Here is a 21,263-nt window from a genome sequence, read left to right on the forward strand (position 1 = left end):
GGGCCCTGGCCTCCTTCCTCCCTCTCCAGCCAGACCAGACTGCCCCACTCCCCAGCCCAGTTCCAATTCAACCGGCCAGGCCCCTCCTTCCGCCTTTGGCCTGTGTCCTGGGGAAGAAAGGGGTCACCTGGCTGCCTGGGTTACAAAGGCCTATGTATGAGAAGTCACCACACCAAAACTTCCCTCACCGCCATGCACCGATGCTGTGCCCAGAGAAACTGAGGCCCCACCTTGGGCTGCTACAGGACAGTAGCAACCACAGGCAACACAACCAGGGGAAGAAAATCCTCACACCCCACTGTATCACATCAGGAGCCACCGGGACCATTGCTGATCTGTGGGGAGGGTGGTGGCCAGACCTGCTGCGGGCTAACCCCCTGGCTGTGACTTCCCGCTGTAGGAATGCCCCAGCGGCCTGGTAGACGAGGACACCTTCAAGCTGATCTATGCTCAGTTCTTCCCTCAGGGAGGTGAGTGCAACTCCTGTCTCCGGAGACCTTCCCACAGCAAGGGAGTGGAATGGCTTAAATTAACCAGTGGAGAGACTCTCTCCCCTCCAGAGCCCTTATCCCAGGCTGCGACTTCCCTGTCTGACTGTTGCTGATGTCCCGTTTCATGGAGGAGATGGTCCTCTACAAACTTCTCCTGAGTCAGGGCCCCGGGCTCCCGTGCCTGGCAGTACCCACAGCCCAAGCCAGCTGAGCTCTGCGTGTAGCCCCTCGCTTGGCCTGAGCAGGGGGCAAAGCAGCCCAGTGCTGATAAATCCCTGGGCTCTGCAGTGTCTAGAAGCCCCAGTCAGGCCCTTGTGCCCGGTGTGGTACTGCTGGCTAAAGCAGACCCAGGCCCTGCCCCGAAGAGGTGTAGCTTTACAAGTCAATTCCCACTGCTAGCTGAGTAAATATTACCCGAGACCTGCCTTCCTCTGTGCCAAGATTGGAGGGTATGAGCGCCTCGGTCACCCTCACTGTGCTGAGGGATTACCTGTACCCATCGGGGGTTCCATGGCTGGCAGCAGCTAGGAGGAAGGATGTCCTATTCCCTGGCCTGCCTCAGACTTCTTGTGGGACCTTGGGTCTGTGTGTGCCCTGATTCCCCCTCTGTACCGTGGTGAGAACAGACCTGCTCAGCCTCGTGGGCGGTATGAGGGTAAATGTGTTTATAGCAGAGGTGGAGAAAGTGTTCTAAAAGTTACTTGAGCAAAAGGGCAGCTGCTTTCATTTCTGGATACCCGAGTACAATGTAGACGTGGTGCATGTGTGTGCTTTCATTCAAGTAGTTTCCAGAGGGACATTGATAACTGGTACTTAAGTACAGTCCCTTACCCCCACCCCCCCAGTGGCACTTCTACTCAAGTAACTTTTGGGGTACTTTTCCCACCTCTGGTTTATAGAGACCGAGGTGCTCAGATAGAGAATGATGTGCGAAGGGAGAAAAGTTTCACTGGGCCTCTTCTCTCCTCTCCCAGATGCCACCATGTACGCCCACTTCTTGTTCAACGCCTTTGATGTGGACCGGAACGGCGCCATCTGCTTCGAGGTAAGATCCCAGCTCTCGTTTTCAAAGAGCCAGACTTCTTCTTAAAAAGATATTTAGGAACCTAACAATTCAGCCCACGACCTCAAAAGGTATTTAGGTGCCTAGTGTGGGAGTATGGAAAATAGTTCCTCAGTGGGGTTAGTTTTATCTGTATTGCAGTAGCACGTGCAGGCTCGGATCAGGGCCTCCTGGTGGTGGGTGTGACGCACACACAGATCCCTGCCTGGGAGGGCTTGTAATCAGACATCGCCAGCTGCCTGAGGCAAGGGCTGGCTTTCTGTTCTGTGTCTGTGCAGCTCCTAGCACTGTCTGGCCACGGGCTGCGACTTGGCCTCCTGATAAATTGAGAGACAACAGCACAGAGCTGGGATCCTGGGGAGCAGAGCAGGCTGGGGATGAATTGCTCTGCTTCACATTGCCATCAGTAAGTGCTGGGGGAGCCAGGCAGGGTGACTCCTGCTGCCTCCCTGCCCTCTTCCCCCACAGCTCCTGGCCCCCCAGTCCTCCTCCCACAGCCCCCCATAGGAACTGAGGATAGCTGCAGTCAAAAGGGATTGGAAGTGGCCTGACTGCAATGTGGAGGGTCAGCTGCATCCGTGCCCCGGCTGGAGAACAAAGCAGGCAAATCAGTAAGAGGGACACTAAGAAAGAGAGATGGATAAGGTGGACTCTGAATCCAACAGAGGGGCAAAGGAGAAGGAGAGATCTGCAGGGTCTGGAGGGCAATGAAGAATCACAGGGCATCAAAATGTCTAGGGACAGCCCTGCAGGGACCTATGTGAGACAGGACCTAATAAATAAAATGGTGAGTCTTTAAGGTGCTACAGGACTGCTTGGGTGTTTTTTTTTTTGTGAAGCGACAGACTAACACGGCTACCCCTGGGATCTATGTGAGAAAGTGAGATATAGAGAGAGATATAAATAGTCCAGTTCGTAGAACTTCCAAAGAGCTGAGGGATTGTTTTAAATAAAGCCGGTCGCTATAATGTAAGCTCACTCTCACACAAATGTGTGTGTATAACATCGTCCTTATATTTAGTAAATGGACATAGCACTCTCAGCCAGCCAGCTCCCCAAATGCCTTTTATTTCATTTCTGCCTCGGGAAGGGGCAGCTAATGATTTTCATGTGGTTATTTGTGCTCGGTGCCAGACTCGGTGAATAGTAAGGAACCAAAGAGGTTTTTTTTTTATATGATTGGTGTCAGCGAGGGGCACTTGAGCTTAGGTGGGGAGTGAATCAACTAAAAATAGATACGGCAGAGAAGAGAAACAGGATCGACAGGAAGAAAACCAGGACTGTTTCACGATGGATAACATTTCTGCTTCACCCTTTGAAGGGTCAGGGGACCCTTTGAAAAAGCAAGTCCCAGGTACCAGCTGCAAAACCGTACCTTTTCTTGGGGCATTGCATGGAAGCAGACATGGGGGGTTGCCTGATGTTTGTTAGCCATTGTCCATGTGCTGGGTTACTTGCCAGCCCTGCTATATCTCTGCTTTCTTCTCTGTTCCAGGATTTCGTCGTCGGCCTCTCCGTCTTGCTGCGTGGCACTGTGCATGAAAAGTTAAATTGGGCTTTTAACCTTTATGATATTAACAAGGATGGCTACATCACCAAGGAGGTACTTGCAGCTCGGCTGAGCGGAAAGGGTCTACGGGGGCTTTGGAAGGAGACAGGAATCTGTGGGGCCATTTCAGAGGGGGTACGACAGAGGTCTGCAAAATCATGGCTGGTGTGGAAAAAGTGAATAAGGAAAAGTTATTTATTTGGTCCCATAAATCAGAACTAGGGTCACCCAATGAAATTAATGGGCAGTGGGTTTAAAACAAACAAAAGGAAGTTTTTGTCCACGCAGCACATAGTAGCCTTGTGGAACTCCTCGCCGTAGGATGTTGGGAAGGCCCAGACTTGAACAAGGTTCAAAAAAAAGAACTAGATAAATTCACAGAGGTTAGGTCCATCCATGGCTATTAGCCAGGTTGGGTGGGGATGGTGTCCATGGCTTCTGATTGTCAGAGGCTGGAAGTGGATGACAGGAGAGGGATCACTTTGATATTCCCTGTTCAGTTCACTTCCTCTGGGGTGACAGGCTTTGGCCTCTGTTGGAAGACAGGACACTGGGCTAGGTGGACCTTTGGTCTGAACCTTTTGGGCCCTTCTTATAAGACAGGGGCATCTGGAGATGGAAATGAATGAACGCGCCGCAGCCCGCAGCCACGGGCGTGGTCGGCACAGGACTGCGGTCGGAGATGGGCGCTCCGAAGGCGATAGGAGCATGAATGTGTTTCTGTGCTAGGGGCTGGAGCCTCAGGGGAATTGAATAAAGCTGAATGTCAGAGACCCCGTGAAGTGTGAGTAGTTCAGAGACAGGCAGCCCTGGGAATGGGAAGTAGCTCAGTTAGGATGAAGAGCAATGGAATCCTGGAGGCAGGATCCCTGGTGGTGTGAATTGGAGACACAATGCAGGAGATGGTCCCTCATCTGGAAACCATCTTCACCGCTGCAGGTTTGCGGGAGACTTCCATGGCAAGGGCAGCATCTCCAAGGCTTCAGCAGGAGCCCTCGGGGGTTAGTTTGGTAAAGGAGCTATCCTCAGGCCTGGCAAGGTGATGACTACTTCAGCTTTAGGAAGAATTGCCACAGAATCACGAATGACCACAAGTGGTCAGGACCAACAGTCTCTCTAATCCTGTCCATCTACTCATGGAATAATCTTATGTGCACCGAGGCCTGTGTGACTGTGCACCACCAGTAGAAACACAAAACCAACTTGTGGGGTCTCTGCTAATCAGCTCGGCTGCATTGGAATCGCTCCTGAGCAGCCATATAGGTGTGCAGCTGGCAGGCAACACCAGTCAGGATCATGGTTTTGGTGTGTTGATGCCATTTCAACAGCATAGGGCTCTACTGCACCTTTCCTGCATGGAGGACCACACGTGCTGTCTCCCTAACATCACCTCAGGGAGAGACAGCTCAGTGGGGAGAGCATTGGCCTTATAAACACAGGGCTGTGAGCGCAGCCTTTGAGGAGCCTTTCAAGGCTCTGGGGGTAGGTTAGATTTAAAAAAAAAATAAAATCTGTCAGGGATGGTGATCGGTCCTGCTACGAGGGCAGGGGCCTGGACTTGATGACCTCTTGAGGTCCCTTCCAGTTCTATGAGATGACTCTCAACCCACATACTCTCCAGTCGTTCCTCAGCGTCACATCCGGCAGCCCCACAGCACTCCCTGGAGGTCTCTCGTGTCAGTACAAACCCAGCCAGGCCCTGTTTAGCTCGACCGGGTCACAGCACAGGAGAACCGATGACTGCTGATGAGCACTTTTCCTCAATAGAGCACAAAGCCCCTTACAGAGGAGGCCAATGACATTCTCCCCATTTTACAGCTGGGGAAACTGAGGCACTGAGCAGTGATATGATTTGGCCAAGGTCACTCAGCAGGCCAGTGGCAGAGCTGGGAATTAAACCCAAGTCCCCTGAGTCCATGGCTCCATTCACTAGCCCATACTGCCACCTGGGCAATGGGGCAGTCCTGAGACTGTAGCTGGAATGCTCCTGAGAGAAAGTCTCCAGGCTCCTGCTAGATGTTGGTTTGTCCCACCATCTCGCTCCATGGAGTTAACCCCAGTACAGGGTTGCAGCTCACAAGGTCTGCCTGGAAACAGCAGGGGCCACCCATTGTTTCACCCCCATGGTTTTCCATTGGCCCTGCGGCGGAGCTGACCTTGGCCAAGAAAGGTGGGGAGCTCTGTCTAGACAGACCGTGTGCTGACCATGTCTCTCTTTCTCTGCCAGGAGATGCTGGCGATCATGAAGTCCATTTACGACATGATGGGCCGCTACACTTATCCAATCCTCAGGGACGATGCACCTGTAGAGCACGTGGAGAAGTTCTTCCAGGTAAGCCAGCTCGCTGACCTCTCAGCCCGGAGCTTCCTTTCCAAAGCAGGGTTGTGGGGGTGGCCCAAAGACACATGGGGTCTGAGTTAGCCAGAAGGCAGGCAGGAAGCTTCCTGCCAAAACCCAGGTGCAGAGAGCCTGATCCTGCTCTGTGCTTAGCCGGGTTAACTCCAGAGCAGCAGCTCCGAAGTGAGTGGAATTACGCTGGGTTGGAAAGGGTGGGGGGATGCGAATGTCGATTCCCACATGGCTGCAGGCAGGATGCAGATGGCGGGGCTGACTTGCTGAGGTCATGGCTGGAAATTGTGTGCTGCAGACCCTGGCAGCTGCAGATGCAGGGGCTCCATTAGGGACTCTTGGTGCAGATTAACCGGGATTGGGTTACAAGCCGCAGACACACTCCGGTCCCAGGGGGCTGCTCCGTTACAAACGTTCAGGCTGGGCTGGCAGGCAGGCAGGCAGGCAGGAGGACAGCAGCAGCCCATGGGGGATCACAGCCACAGGACAGAGTGCAGGCAGAGAGAGCCTGTAAGCCTGCCAGGATTCCAGGAAGGTGGACACTAGCGTGCGGTCGGGTGCAGCGTGGCTGCAGACGGAGGACCACGTTGGTGCGCATAGGCACAGATTTGCCAGGGTCTCCACGCCCATGCCTGCTGAGCATTGCTTTTGATTTCAGAAAATGGACAGAAATCGGGACGGCGTGGTGACAATCGAGGAGTTTTTAGAGACTTGTCAAAAGGTGAGCGGGCCACTGCCAGGGTTTCTTCTCATTTTTTTCCATCCGTGAGTGGAATGCATTTTCTTCCATGCACCGAGGCATGCGGAGACGTGAACCACCAACAGAAACGCAGGCTGCCCACTGGGTGCTAATCAGCTGGGCCGAACATGAACCTTTCCTGGGTGGCTGCCCAGGCACTCAACTTACAGGGAATACAGGTTGCTGCTTCAGATGCTTCATTGCCCTCCAGACCGCTCCTCCTCCTCCTGAGTACATCCCTGACTCTGTTGGATTCCGAGTCCATCTGACCCATCTCTCTTACAGTCTATCTTATTGATTCGCCTCTTTCATCCTCCAGCCAGGACAGAGATTCAACTGACCCTCCAAATTCCAGTCATTCCATTTCCAATCCCTTTTGAATGCAGCGCCCCCCAAGTTCCCACCCTGAGTCCCACACCAGGTCCTCTCTTCTTGTGCAACAGGGGCTGGGGTATTCCGCATGGTGATTCCTGCCATTCAGGGACATAGTGCATGAGCAAGGAAGGGATGGAACTGTTGTAGGGAGCCAGGAGACCAGACCATGCTCCCAGGAGCCTGTGTGGATGATAACACATGGACAGTGCTAATGAGGCACATTGACTCAGAAATGATACTTAGCTAATTTCATTTGCAGACCCTTCAAAGCACTATCCAAAGTAGGTTAGTCCTGATGGGACAACCAGCCCAGAGAGAGGACGCGGCTTCCCCCATTTAACCCAGTAGGCTATAGGGGCTCGTCTGCATACTTGGCTTAATCTAATTCTTGACCTCCCCCCCCACCCCTCCACTCTCTGATTTGCTCATCTTGATTATCTTTTTCTGATTTGTCCTCGCTCACTGTTTCTGGTTCTCTGTGCCTTACATATGGAGTCTGTTCTGGTCTGGCTATGGTCTGAAGAAGTGGGTCTGTCCCATGGAAGCTCACCTAATACACTGTTTTGCTAGTCTTTAAAGTGCCACTTGACGGCTTTTTGTTTTGATTAGAACTCTGGTTAATCATAGAATCCCAGGGCTGGAAGGGACCTCAGGAGGTCATCTAGTCCAGCCCCCTGCCCAAAGCAGGACCAACCCCAACTAAATCATCCCTGCCAGGGCTTTAGCCCAACAACCAGTCTAAACACACCTCGGTCAGCTATATTGTTAGTTGTACAGTAAAGTTTCAGGGGCCCCATTGACAGATACGAAAAGATATGTGGTAGTCCCTGCCCCAAAGGGTTTACAAGCCATACAGTGCCAAAGAGTGGTTAAGGGAAACTGAGGCACAGAGGGGGTAGAGACGTGCCCAAGCTGGCACAGCAGGTCAGTGGCAGGGCTGAGTCCGGCCTTCCATCTCCCAAACCGTTTCCCCAACACCTGAACCACAAATTTCCATTTGTCATGCGGCTTCTCAGCCTTCACTCCGGTCTCTCTCTCTCTCTTTCCTCCTGCTCCAGGACGAGAACATCATGAGCTCCATGCAGCTGTTCGAGAACGTTATCTAGAACTGTGAACTCGTCTCTCCCAGCACAGCTGCCTCCCGGCCTGCTCGCAGACGGACCCTTCCGTCTGTGTCTCTCGTTAAGCACACACACACACACGCACACACACATCTTTATGAGAAGCAAAACAAACTCTTTTTATATTTCAAAAACAAAAAAAAAAAACCCAACCAAAACAAAGAAAAAGAGGATGTGATGATGTTTGCGCCTGACGCTGACGGGATTCTCACGACAGGCAACAGGAAACAGAGACAGATTGGGTTTCATGGGTTTGTTTGACCTAGCAGAGAGATTGAGAAAGTGACCAGCCTCATGGATTAAGATCAGCCCTTCTCGCGTGGCAGCTGGATGGAAAGGACGTTTGCATGTGGAGGGTGGAGGTCTTCTCACTAGCATCAAGTGAGTACCGGGCTCTGGGGCAGTTACTGGATCTGATCAGGAAAAGGAGGTGCAGTATCTACAAGGGAAGGGCAATTCCTGGAGGAGAAATCGGTGTCCCACTAGATCCTAGCTGGCACGATTTGGCATATCTCCACTGACTTCATACACCATTGTGAAATTTGACATCTGCCGAACTCCATCTCTTTTCATTCGTGGGCCAAGATCCTAGAGCCTGAATGTCTCTCAGCAGAGAGAGAGAGAGAGAGAGGTTGATTCGTGGACATTCATACAGAAGACATTATTGGCTGTAGGGAATTGTCTCCAAGACTTCAGTTGTAAAAGCACAAGAGTGTCCATTCAAAGGTGGGTTCCAGGTCATGCATGACTCAGAGTCTTGGGTAAGACTTCCTTAGGAATTTCCCAAGAGAGTGGAAGCCAACAAAAAAAAAGCGAGCACATCTTATCCCCAGCTGTTTTGCAAAGGAATGTGCCTCCGCCTGCAGCGACAGAGGAAAATGAAATATCATCACTCAAGAGACTGGCACAGGGGCTGTCTACCAGAAAGAGGCGGGATTTGAATGTGCTGAAGCAGTCCAGCACAAATAGCCTTCCCACCAGAATGAGGAGACAGGCCCTTGCAGCTGCAATCTGGAGGTGAAATTTTCCATAATTTTGGCTTGGCCCTGGCTCAAGTATCTGTTGGCTGGAATCGAGGGTGACACTGGAAAACTGCTTTTCTGTGGGATGGAGGAGAGCTGAGGTAGTCACGTTGATCCCAGCGTGTGTGAGAGAGGTACTATTCTGGGTCTGAATTCTGTTGAGTAAGCCTTTGAGGTACACAGAGTCCAAGAACAAGCTCTGAGTAGCTCAAACATGTCATCTCCACCAACAGTAGTTAGTCCAATAAAAGATGTTACCTCACCCTCCTTGTCCCTTTTATGTCACCAAAAACTGATGGGCGACTTACAAATATGCCCAAAGCTCCTGTTTTTTTTAAACAAGTGACTGTTTTTAGGTGTGACACGTTGTGTCCACAGCTGAGAGGAGACCTGCCCCTGGATGACCCATTCTTGACAGAAGATAAGTTGGAAAAGGCAGCTAGAAATCAGTGAATGTAGGGCTGGGTGAGTCACCAGTCTGGAAAGGAAAAGAGGAGGTGGGATCGGAAGGGAGTCATCCCCAAGATTCAAGTCAGGGACAAGTCAATGCAGACTCTAATGAGAAACTTTCTAAGTAGTCATATGCACCATCTCAGTGGGATTTCCTGTTGGCCATGTCAGAGTCACAGATCCCTGGGGCAAGCTGTCTCCATGACAACAGAAATTCCCTAGATGAGATACCCAGGAGAAACTCCCTTTTCAGGTCCTGTACTCACCTTGAATGGGTCAGGTAATTGAAGACCCCCCACTTTACTGGGGATGCAACAGTCTCTGGTTAGAAGAGCACCAACCCTGAGAAATAATCCCTGCATCTGCAGCAGGGAAGAGTCTGACCAACGCTTTTTGGGGAAGAGACCATGTCCTGGTGGAAGTTGTCACTGATGCTTAGGCTAGTGCAGATTCTGCCTCTTTTTCATGGGCCTTGCTCTTGGATTAAAAACAGATCTCCCCTTACTCTGCACCACAGTCCTCCAGCCCTCACTTCCCAGATCTGAACTAGCCCCAGGATCCAGAGTTTTATACATCCAGACTTTCTCCCAACCCTCTCAGTGCCCAATGGCCAGTTCTCTCTCTCTCTCTCTCTCTGCCCCAGGTCAATCTGTTTCTGTCACCCGCTGCCAAGAATTCCGGCTCCCTCATCCTCCCCTCACCCCCTAAGCCCTCTCCGGAGGCCATGAGTTTGCACTTGATACTTCCTGACATATGTACAGTATAAGGAATGGCCGCATGTCTCACTAGCAATAGCCTTTACTCCAGTGCCCTCAATCTCCTGCCCACCCTACAGCACAACCTGGGGGGGCAGCTGTCGGTTCCTGTTCTCTGTAACTACTTGATATTCAGTCACTGTATATTTTACTAAAATAAACTTCAGAAAAAAAAAAAGAGGCTCCTTCTGTTTCGCTCTTTCACCAGCAGCAGCTCCCAGCTGGTTCTGTGGTCCTGGGCTATCAAACACCTTTCTGTCCTCCTTGTCCCTCCTGGACCTCTTTTTGCATAGCCAGCGGTATTCCGGGGCGGGGGGGTTGGTGAAGCAATTTTTATAGTGGGGGAGAGCTAACAGCTGTAGAAACAAACTGGAAACCTTGTATAAAACAGAAACCACTTCAAGCCAGGATGTGCTGCAACACCCTTCCCCCGTGCACACCTAGTTCCAGCATCTGCGTGCAGGGCTGCAAATGCCACAGGAGCATTTGGGCTGGGTCGTGTTATAAAGGGTGAGGATTCTGGAGCATGGAGGAATAGAACAACCCTGTTGAGTGTCATGCCTTGAGCAGGGGATGCCTGCAGTTTAACCCTTGCAGCATCAGTTGATTTGTGTGTTGGGCAGTGCTTTTTTGTGCTGGTACTTGCCAGTACAGAGTACTGGCACCTCCACAGCCCCAGCCGTGGGGTTGGCTGGAGATGTGGGGGTGGACAGCCAGCTGAGAACCAGATCCTCTTTGTTTTTAATAAAACAAAAAAGCCCTGGTCTTGGGACAAGCTCAGCTGCTTTCCTGTGGGATGCTGTGCTCGGAAGAACGGAAGATGCAATATGACAGGCCAGGTCACCCTTATAAAACAGTCCTAATCCCACTCTACCTCTTCAATTGGCAAAGACTGCACCTGCAGAACCCCGCCCCATGTTATTTGTTGGAGCCCTTGTCATGAACTTCTGCGAGGTGCTGAACAGCCACAGAACAAAAAGCCAATAACCAGCCATCCATGGCTGCTGGTTTCTGATCCTATTGTGCTGGAAAGATGGAGGAGATTGATAGCAGGCAGGCAGGCCTGAGGGCTGAAGCAGGTGATGGAGGACATGTGGACTACTGGAGGCAGGAGGAGGAGGTTTCCCTAGAGCAACGTGGGGGTATGGAGGCTCTGCCCTCTCCAGCCCTACAGGAAGGAGGGCGAGCCAGGGCCATGCAAGTCATGGGAGTGACCTGCTTTGGGGACAGGAGCAGAGAGGGGGCTGCCCTGCAGCAGGAAGCATAACAGCCCCCGTTGAAGGGGCCCCGTTAGGGTCCATATGCGGAGCTCCTCCACGAGCAGGGCCAGGGCGTGGGGGGCCAAAGGGGTGTCCTACATGGACCCCCCCACTGGCAGGTCCAATGGCACCAGCTGGGAACTGCTCCGCATTGCCAATGAAACGCCCTTGCGTTCTGCTGGGGCAGGGGGCCACACCACCGCCTGTATGCGGCCTGCCCCGCCCCACACTGAGCCCCCTACCCCACGGGGCCCGGCCTGCCCCGCCCCACACTGAGCCCCCTGCCCGACGGGGCCCGGCCTGCCCCACCCCACACTGAGCCCCCTGCCCCACGGGGCCCGGCCTGCCCCGCCCCACACTGAGCCCCCTGCCCCACGGGGCCCGGCCTGCCCCGCCCCACACTGAGCAACCTGCCCCACGGGGCCCGGCCTGCCCCGCCCCACACTGAGCCCCCTGCCCGACGGGGCCCGGCCTGCCCCGCCCCACACTGAGCCCCCTGCCCCACGGGGCCCGGCCCAGCCTGCTCTACACCACGTTGCACCCCAGCAGCAGGAATCCCCGCCTGCCCCGCCCCCTAACGTCATACTGCCCACCGCCAATCACGCTCTGTCAGTGAACGCACGAGAAGGATGTGGTTATAAGCTCTCTGATTGGCTGCAGGGTGCGGCGGGGGGCGGGGCGGGTTCTGCCCCTTTTGCTCCGCCCCCTGGCGGCGGCCGTGCTGAGATGGTACGTAAGGGCGTCGACCGGCTCTGTGACGTCATCTCCGAGCGCCAGTGGCGGGGCGCTGGCGCTTCCGCTCCCCCGGCCGGCCAGAGCCGCTAGGCAGGTAACGGGGGCGGGGCTCCTGGCGGGGCGCCCCCGAGCGGCCGTTAAACCGTCTGCCCCCGCCTGGCACCGTGGCTCCCCCCCCCTCGCCCGCCGCACCGGGGGGTCCCCCTCCTCCCCACCTGCCCACTGTAGCAAGGGGGCCTCAGCCCCCCATTTCCCCCCACCCACCGCACCCAGGGGTCCCCTCGTCCTCCCACCTGTCTGCCTCACTGAGTGGCTCCCGGCCCCTCTGATTGGCTCCCCATGCTCCCCCCACACCCCCGCTGAAGGGCTCCCCTTATTTCCATCTCCCCTGGCCTCACTGAGGGGTCCCCTTCTCAATCCCCCTGCCACACAGAGAGCCCTCCGCGCCCCTTGTGACACCCCAACCCACTGAGGGGTCCCCTTCCTTCTCAATCCCCCTGCCACACAGAGAGCCGTCCGCGCCCCTTGTGACACCCCAACCCCACTGAGGGGTCCCCTTCCTTCTCAATCCCCCTGCCACACAGAGAGCCGTCCTCGCCCCTTGTGACACCCCAGCCCACTGAGGGGTCCCCTTCCTTCTCAATCCCCCTGCCACACAGAGAGCCGTCCTCGCCCCTTGTGACACCCCAGCCCACTGAGGGGTCCCCTTCCTTCTCAATCCCCCTGCCACACAGAGAGCCGTCCTCGCCCCTTGTGACACCCCAACCCACTGAGGGGTCCCCTTCCTTCTCAATCCCCCTGCCACACAGAGAGCCCTCCGCGCCCCTTGTGACACCCCAACCCACTGAGGGGTCCCCTTCCTTCTCAATCCCCCTGCCACACAGAGAGCCCTCCGCGCCCCTTGTGACACCCCAGCCCACTGAGGGGTCCCCTTCCTTCTCAATCCCCCTGCCACACAGAGAGCCGTCCTCGCCCCTTGTGACACCCCAGCCCACTGAGGGGTCCCCTTCCTTCTCAATCCCCCTGCCACACAGAGAGCCGTCCTCGCCCCTTGTGACACCCCAGCCCACTGAGGGGTCCCCTTCCTTCTCAATCCCCCTGCCACACAGAGAGCCCTCCTCGCCCCTTGTGACACCCCAACCCACTGAGGGGTCCCCTTCCTTCTCAATCCCCCTGCCACACAGAGAGCCCTCCGCGCCCCTTGTGACACCCCAACCCACTGAGGGGTCCCCTTCCTTCTCAATCCCCCTGCCACATAGAGAGCCGTCCTCGCCCCTTGTGACACCCCAACCCACTGAGGGGTCCCCTTCCTTCTCAATCCCCCTGCCACACAGAGAGCCCTCCGCGCCCCTTGTGACACCCCAACCCACTGAGGGGTCCCCTTCCTTCTCAATCCCCCTGCCACATAGAGAGCCCTCCTCGCCCCTTGTGACACCCCAACCCCACTGAGGGGTCCCCTTCCTTCTCAATCCCCCTGCCACACAGAGAGCCCTCCGCGCCCCTTGTGACACCCCAACCCACTGAGGGGTCCCCTTCCTTCTCAATCCCCCTGCCACACAGAGAGCCCTCCGCGCCCCTTGTGACACCCCAACCCACTGAGGGGTCCCCTTCCTTCTCAATCCCCCTGCCACATAGAGAGCCGTCCTCGCCCCTTGTGACACCCCAACCCACTGAGGGGTCCCCTTCCTTCTCAATCCCCCTGCCACACAGAGAGCCCTCCGTGCCCCTTGTGACACCCCAACCCACTGAGGGGTCCCCTTCCTTCTCAATCCCCCTGCCACATAGAGAGCCGTCCTCGCCCCTTGTGACACCCCAGCCCACTGAGGGGTCCCCTTCCTTCTCAATCCCCCTGCCACACAGAGAGCCCTCCTCGCCCCTTGTGACACCCCAACCCACTGAGGGGTCCCCTTCCTTCTCAATCCCCCTGCCACATAGAGAGCCCTCCTCGCCCCTTGTGACACCCCAACCCCACTGAGGGGTCCCCTTCCTTCTCAATCCCCCTGCCACACAGAGAGCCGTCCTCGCCCCTTGTGACACCCCAACCCACTGAGGGGTCCCCTTCCTTCTCAATCCCCCTGCCACATAGAGAGCCCTCCGCGCCCCTTGTGACACCCCAACCCCACTGAGGGGTCCCCTTCCTTCTCAATCCCCCTGCCACACAGAGAGCCGTCCTCGCCCCTTGTGACACCCCAACCCACTGAGGGGTCCCCTTCCTTCTCAATCCCCCTGCCACACAGAGAGCCCTCCGCGCCCCTTGTGACACCCCAACCCACTGAGGGGTCCCCTTCCTTCTCAATCCCCCTGCCACATAGAGAGCCCTCCGCGCCCCTTGTGACACCCCAACCCACTGAGGGGTCCCCTTCCTTCTCAATCCCCCTGCCACACAGAGAGCCGTCCTCGCCCCTTGTGACACCCCAACCCACTGAGGGGTCCCCTTCCTTCTCAATCCCCCTGCCACACAGAGAGCCCTCCGCGCCCCTTGTGACACCCCAACCCACTGAGGGGTCCCCTTCCTTCTCAATCCCCCTGCCACATAGAGAGCCGTCCTCGCCCCTTGTGACACCCCAACCCACTGAGGGGTCCCCTTCCTTCTCAATCCCCCTGCCACACAGAGAGCCCTCCGTGCCCCTTGTGACACCCCAACCCCACTGAGGGGTCCCCTTCCTTCTCAATCCCCCTGCCACACAGAGAGCCGTCCTCGCCCCTTGTGACACCCCAACCCACTGAGGGGTCCCCTTCCTTCTCAATCCCCCTGCCACACAGAGAGGCCTCCGCGCCCCTTGTGACACCCCAACCCACTGAGGGGTCCCCTTCCTTCTCAATCCCCCTGCCACATAGAGAGCCCTCCTCGCCCCTTGTGACACCCCAACCCACTGAGGGGTCCCCTTCCTTCTCAATCCCCCTGCCACATAGAGAGCCCTCCTCGCCCCTTGTGACACCCCAACCCACTGAGGGGTCCCCTTCCTTCTCAATCCCCCTGCCACACAGAGAGGCCTCCGTGCCCCTTGTGACACCCCAACCCCACTGAGGGGTCCCCTTCCTTCTCAATCCCCCTGCCACATAGAGAGCCCTCCTCGCCCCTTGTGACACCCCAACCCACTGAGGGGTCCCCTTCCTTCTCAATCCCCCTGCCACACAGAGAGCCCTCCTCGCCCCTTGTGACACCCCAACCCACTGAGGGGTCCCCTTCCTTCTCAATCCCCCTGCCACACAGAGAACCCTCCTCGCCCCTTGTGACACCCCAACCCACTGAGGGGTCCCCTTCCTTCTCAATCCCCCTGCCACACAGAGAGCCCTCCGCGCCCCTTGTGACACCCCAACCCACTGAGGGGTCCCCTTCCTTCTCAATCCCCCTGCCACACAGAGAGCCGTCCTCGCCCCTTGTGACACCCCAACCCACTGAGGGGTCCCCTTCCTTCTCAATCCCCCTGCCACACAGAGAGCCCTCCGCGCCCCTTGTGACACCCCAACCCCACTGAGGGGTCCCCTTCCTTCTCAATCCCCCTGCCACACAGAGAGCCCTCCTCGCCCCTTGTGACACCCCAACCCACTGAGGGGTCCCCTTCCTTCTCAATCCCCCTGCCACACAGAGAGCCGTCCTCGCCCCTTGTGACACCCCAACCCACTGAGGGGTCCCCTTCCTTCTCAATCCCCCTGCCACATAGAGAGCCCTCCTTGCCCCTTGTGACACCCCAACCCACTGAGGGGTCCCCTTCCTTCTCAATCCCCCTGCCACATAGAGAGCCCTCCTCGCCCCTCATCACACCCCAACCTCACTGAGGTGTTCCCTTTCTTCTTTCAGTTCCCAGCCCCATGGAGGGGCTCCCATCCTCCTCACCTCCCCAGAGTCCCTCTTCCCCCATAGTGGCACCACGAAGTTCATGGCCCGGGCCTCTGCAGCTACCCAGGAATCCCCTCACAGCTGTGTATGACCCTGCTGTGTAACCGGTGCCCAGTGTGTAACCAGTTATCTGCCCCTGGGGGGAGGTTGAGCCCAGATGCTGGTTGCTTTCTACTGGGGTGTCCACAAGCACCCCAAGGGTCAGATGGGGACCACCAGATGATTTTGGATGGTCCCCAAAGTCGTCATCTTTATTTTCTCTGGAGTTCGGACCTTGATTATACATTGACCATGGAATTTGGACTTAGACAGAAATTTATAGACCCACCTTTACCAGAGTGCACGGGTGACTTATCAGCACTCATGTGTCTCTCTCCTGCAGGGTCCGTTGCAGGCAGTGGTCCACAGAGCCGGTCCAGCAGGTCTGCGCCTGACTGAACTAGTTGGGGCAGGATTGGGTCCGGGGCATTTCCTGTCTAGCTGGGACTATGAGGCTGGTCCAGTTCCAAGCCAGCGCCGCTGGGCCCAGAATCGGGCTGGAGGAGAAAGATGGTGGCAATGTGATTGATTTAAATGCTTTTGACCCTTCTTTGCCCAAGACCATGAGGGAGTTCCTGGAGCGAGGGGATGCAGCACTGGCTATAGCGAAAAGGTAAATGGGGATGGGGGAATGCTAGCTCCCTGTCCTAGGGCTGTCCCCCTCCTGTACATTGGTGTTCGTGTTCTCCCAGGTTCTTGGCACCCCGAGGGCTTCCCCCACCCACCACAGCGCTGTGGACTGGCATCGTACCGTGGGGAGTCAAAGCCATCAGCTGTGCCAACCAGGCATCTAACAAAAAACAAAGGGAGTGGTGGCGGCGTGCTTGGGTGTACGGTTGTGGGGCACAAATCCAGCTTGAGGCCTGGGACTTGCCATATGATCTGTCCTGTCTGCACAGCATTAGGAGGTAACTGTTGGAGTTAGGCCTGGATCGTCAGAGGTATTTAGGCACCTACCTCCCAATGATTTCAGTGAACGCGAAGTGCCTAAATACCTTGGAAGTTCTGGGCTTCGATGACTAGGAAGCAGGGAAAGGTGAAAGTAAAATGTTCTCAGTATTGCTACCTCCTCTGCAGCCTGCACTTAAATCCTTAATAATTGTAATAATCCTTAGTGCCTCTATAGATCTTCTCCAGGAATCTCAGTGATCCCAAAGGTGGGAGGCAGTGTGGCTCCGTGGCTGGAGCACTGGGCAGGCAAGAGCCCTAGGCAAGGCACTGACTTTCTTATGTTCCCGGGTGTGTGTGCATACACTCCCCGCTGCTCTGTTCCCCGTCCACCTGCTGTATGCAACAGAGCAGCTGACCACAGTGGCGGGAGGTGGGGAAAGGGGCTGGTCAGGTAGCTGTTTGTGGATGCTAAGAACCCACAGGTGTTTTTAAATGTGTGTTCCAGCCCTGGAGCACCCGCAGAGTTGGCGCCTATGGCCCTGGTCCCAGCTCTGCCTTGGTGCCAGTGCCTGCCCTTGGGCAAGGCATTTCCCCGTCACCTGCAGCAGTTTGCTTGGCTGAAAACAAGGGGATACCAAAGCACCTTGAGACGAGACTTTCAGTGAGCACTAGGGGGCGCAGGCATTATCCCCAGGTTTGGAAGCTGGTTGGGAAAGGTGCAGCCGTGTACAACTGGGCTTGTCCAAGTCCTGGTCCCACACGCTGGCTGGCGGGCACTCGGAGGGCAGGAGTCTATGCAACAGATAGGTGGAAGCCCCATTTTATAGGCAGGGAACAGGGATGAGGTGGGGCCAGGACTGACTTGTAGCTACCAGGAAGTCTGTGCCAGAAGTAGTAGAATCCAGGGGATCCTGTTCTCCTAGTCCCTTGCTTTGACCACTACACCACCCACCCTCGCTTCCCCCAAGGAAGAGTCTCCCCCTTGGCTCAGCAGCCCTTTCATCTGGCCCTTCCCTCCTCTGTCTCTAGGGCTCAGGAGTCCGGCCAGCACATCCTGCCCCGCTCTCAAGTGACCCTGTTGGCCCCTATAACCAAGCCGGAGAAGCTGATCTGTGTGGGGCTGAACTACGCAGACCACTGCCAAGAGCAGAACGTGGACATTCCCAAAGATCCCATCATCTTCAGCAAGTTTCCCAGCTGCATCATCGGCCCCTGCGACGAGATCATCTACCCGCCTGAGAGCAGCGTAAATATCCCCTGCTCCTCCTGCCATGCCTACACAGCCCCCGACGGACTCGCCCAAAGAACTGTGGGAGCAAAACCCTGGGCATGCCCACCCCGCACCAATGAATAGAGCCGGGAGCTGCCTCCAGAGCTGTGTAATCTGTGGATCTGCCACTGAGACATTGCTGCTATTTGTGCCAGTGTCCCCTACTGCCTGTGTTGTGTAGCAAGCCACCTAGATGCCAACAGCCCCACACGGGGCACCCAAATACCTTGCCTAGGGGACCTACCAAGTTGCGTGGCCATGAGGCACAGGGGGAGGCTCTGTGCTGAGCACGTTGCCCACCTGTCCGTGCAGTCCCTGCCCTATCACGAGGGGCATTTTGCGGGTATGGGAACAATGGTCCCCCTCGGGCATCTCTGAGCACCTTGCCCATGGTACCCTGGCGCTGATTGCCTTGGTGCCCTGCTGGGCTAGGCCAGACGTCCTCCGACTTGCCTCTTTCCTTCCCTAGGAAGTGGACTGGGAGGTGGAGCTGGCGTTTGTCATCGGGAAGAAAGGGAAGCACATCCAGGTACTCGGGGAGCTGGGAACGGACGCGGGGCCACTCTGGGGTGATGTTGCTTCAAGCCAAGCCCTGGCTGAATGGGGCCATCTCTTTGGTGACTGCAGGGCACCTGGTAAAAGCCACCAAAATGGCTGGTGCGATGTGGCCCCCACAGAGGCTTGCTTTTCACGAGAGGGCGTCCCTCTTGATCAGAGGCTGGGCCTGTTATGGGCAGCAGGTCTGCTCTCGTGCCAAGGAATCAGGTGCCAATGGGGGCAGCCCCATGTGTCCACTCTCTCCAGCAGTGGCTGCTGGGCGCGGCTGTGCAGAGACCCAGACCCCCTCTCCCTCCCTGTCCAGGAGTCGGCCGCGATGGATCATGTGGTGGGGTTCACGGTCGCCCATGACGTCACCGCCAGGGACTGGCAGCTGAAGAATGGGGCGCAGTGGCTCCTGGCAAAAACCTTTGACACCTTCTGCCCGTTGGGCCCAGCCATTGTCACCAAGGATGCAGTGTCAGGTACGGGTCTGTCCCATGGGCTGGGCTGCAGTTGGCACAGGGAGTACTGGTTGCCCACGCAGATGCTCTCATGCTATGAAGGCTCCGGGGGGTGACGCATGAGCTCCCTTTATGCCTGCTGCCTGTAGTCCTACTGCCCTGGGCTGGACACACAGGGTGGCTCACAGCCACGGTGGGGGGGGCAGGTGGCTCGGGACTGGCCTAGGAGGGTGCCTGAGTCTGGGGCGCTTCAGGGACTGGGGGTGTGGCATCCTTCCCCAGTGATTACTGATCCAGTTCCCCATGCCCAGCACTGGGTGACCAGCCCTGACCCTCTCGGGGTGCTTTTCCCAGCCTGAAGCCCAGTATCCAGCCCCATGCCAGCTGGGACGATTACATGTTCCTCCCTACGGTTCCTCCTGCTGCCTCAGCTGGCTCCACAGCCCTTGCTGCACACTGTCCAACCAGCTGCTGCATTGCACCCCAGAGGTGGCTGCAGTGCAGTGAAGAGCCATGGCCCTTGCCTAGATCCAGTTGTCCAGCCCTGGGATCCTTCCTGTCAGCTGAGCTTTCCTTCCCAGGCCCCCAGCTGCTCCTGTGCACTGCAGGGCCTCTCCTCTCTCACCTGGTGGGCAGGGTACAGGAAGTGGCCCCACCCTCCCCAGTTGTTTTTCAGCACTGACTTTGCGCTTGCTCGCTCTCACTCAGACCCTCACAAGCTGGGAATCTGCTGCAAAGTGAACGGGGAGCTCGTGCAGAACAGCAACACCAGCCAACTGATCTTCAAAACGCCGGCGCTGGTTGCATGGCTGTCCCGGTAGGTGCAGCCCCTTTCCCCAGCTCGAGTGATGGGGCCCTTGTCCTTAGCAGCAACGCTTGCTGGGAGAGCCAGGAGGCTGGGGGTTGAGCATGAGTGCTGACCTACACCTGGGGATGTCACAGCCCCATGGTGGGCAGCAGGACACAGCTGGGTAATTGGGGAGTGGGGGGTGTATGCTGGGAACCCAGCCATATCCTCAACTGCAGGATGGGGGCGGGAAATGAGCCAGGCTGCCCTGCTGATGGACTTTTCCTGGGTTGGGGCAGGTTCATCACACTCAGCCCAGGAGATGTCATCCTCACGGGGACCCCTCCAGGTGTTGGTTTCAGCCGGAAGCCCCCAGTGTTCCTGAAGGTGAGCATCAGCCAGGGAGGGGTCACAGCTCTGTGACAAGGAGGGAGGGCTACAGCTGTGACCTGGGGATCTGGACTCCCTACAGCAGGAGCTGGGTAGGGCCAGGAGAGGTTGCATGGGGACTCAGGAGCTTGTCTGCGCAGCTGCCCTTGCAGCCTCAGACCCAGGAAGGGAATAACATCACTAGCCTCTTCCTGGCCATGCAAAAGTGCCTGTGGTCTTTGTTACTGCCTCTAGGGGGTGCACATGCTGTACTGCTATGTCCAGTGGGGCTGCCCCAGGCTGTTTGCTGCCCACTGCTGCTCTAACGCAGGGTTTGGAGCCAGTACCAGCGTCCCAACTGCCATGTCTGGGGGTTGGGAGGGTCCCGTTACTTTGCATGTGAATCACTCAGCTCCTAGGGTTTCAGCCAGGAGTGTGACACAAACCCTCCCCCAGGGGTTCTGCTCGGCCAGGCCCAAGTAGGTAAAAGTGAGGGCCCTCACACTGAAGGGGGGGGCCAGTCCCAGCCTGCATCTGGTGTGCTAAGGCCACGGCGGCCCTGCAGTGCAGAAAAGCTGGTAGATGGGGAGAGGCTCTGTCTGCTGATTGCAGAGATGTCACCCACCCTCCCCCTGGCCCCTGGTGCTGCAGCAGGGGCCAAAGCAAAGGGTTCTGTGTGGTAGGTGTCAGGCGTGCAACAGCAGTGTTCCTCACGGCCGCATTCCTCTGCTTGGTCCCCGGTGCAGAAAGGAGATGTGGTGCATTGTGAAATCGATGAGCTGGGAGCCATCCGAAACAAGGTCGTTTGAGGACACCCCCCCCCAGTCCTGAGGGACCAGAGCGGATCACGGACACTGGAAGTCTCAGCACTTTCACGGCCTTCAGCTGCTCATGCTAGGCAACAGCAAGGTGACTTAGCAATAAACCTTTCACTGAAGGCCCCAGCCCTGCTCTCGGTGCCCTCTGTCAGCCCCTGCTGAGGGCCGGCTGCCCAGCCAGCACTGGGGGTCATGGAGCCAAGTTGCTGTTAAAAGGGGAGGAGGCCTGGGGGCAGTGTTCCCTTTCATTGTCTGCAGCTGGGGTGGAATAACTTTTGTGCTCCAAGGCAGGTTTGGATGTGCACTAGTCATAGAAACATGCAGGTGGTTGGGGGTGC

General features: G+C 56.7%; 2 protein-coding genes across 3 annotated transcripts in view; both read left to right on the top strand.

Annotated features, from left to right (window-relative positions):
- The window catches only part of KCNIP3 (potassium voltage-gated channel interacting protein 3), a 77,238-nt gene extending 67,162 nt beyond the window's left edge, over window positions 1-10,076 (top strand). Inside the window, exons 4-9 of the mRNA XM_074981629.1 lie at window positions 401-470; window positions 1,466-1,536; window positions 3,050-3,157; window positions 5,331-5,435; window positions 6,112-6,174; window positions 7,626-10,076. Coding sequence (XP_074837730.1) covers window positions 401-470; window positions 1,466-1,536; window positions 3,050-3,157; window positions 5,331-5,435; window positions 6,112-6,174; window positions 7,626-7,673 — 465 coding nt within the window. The 3' untranslated portion in view covers window positions 7,674-10,076. The remainder of the gene's footprint in view (window positions 1-400; window positions 471-1,465; window positions 1,537-3,049; window positions 3,158-5,330; window positions 5,436-6,111; window positions 6,175-7,625) is intronic.
- A 1,814-nt stretch (window positions 10,077-11,890) lies between these two features.
- Window positions 11,891-21,045, top strand: LOC142004225 (oxaloacetate tautomerase fahd2, mitochondrial-like). Of its 2 annotated transcripts, none has more exons than XM_074981733.1 (8): window positions 11,891-11,999; window positions 16,133-16,402; window positions 17,710-17,926; window positions 18,420-18,479; window positions 18,813-18,972; window positions 19,660-19,768; window positions 20,038-20,125; window positions 20,854-21,045. In XM_074981733.1, the coding sequence occupies exons 2-8, from the start codon at window positions 16,239-16,241 to the stop codon at window positions 20,914-20,916; spliced, it is 861 nt and encodes a 286-aa protein (XP_074837834.1). In that variant the 5' UTR covers window positions 11,891-11,999; window positions 16,133-16,238; the 3' UTR covers window positions 20,917-21,045. The 2 variants fall into 2 exon arrangements, with proteins under 2 accessions (XP_074837834.1, XP_074837833.1); XM_074981732.1 differs by having other exon boundaries at window positions 11,897-12,003.
- Window positions 21,046-21,263: the final 218 nt, after the last annotated feature.

Source organism: Carettochelys insculpta, chromosome 31 (assembly GCF_033958435.1).
Source record: "Carettochelys insculpta isolate YL-2023 chromosome 31, ASM3395843v1, whole genome shotgun sequence".
Taxonomy (NCBI): domain Eukaryota; kingdom Metazoa; phylum Chordata; order Testudines; family Carettochelyidae; genus Carettochelys; species Carettochelys insculpta.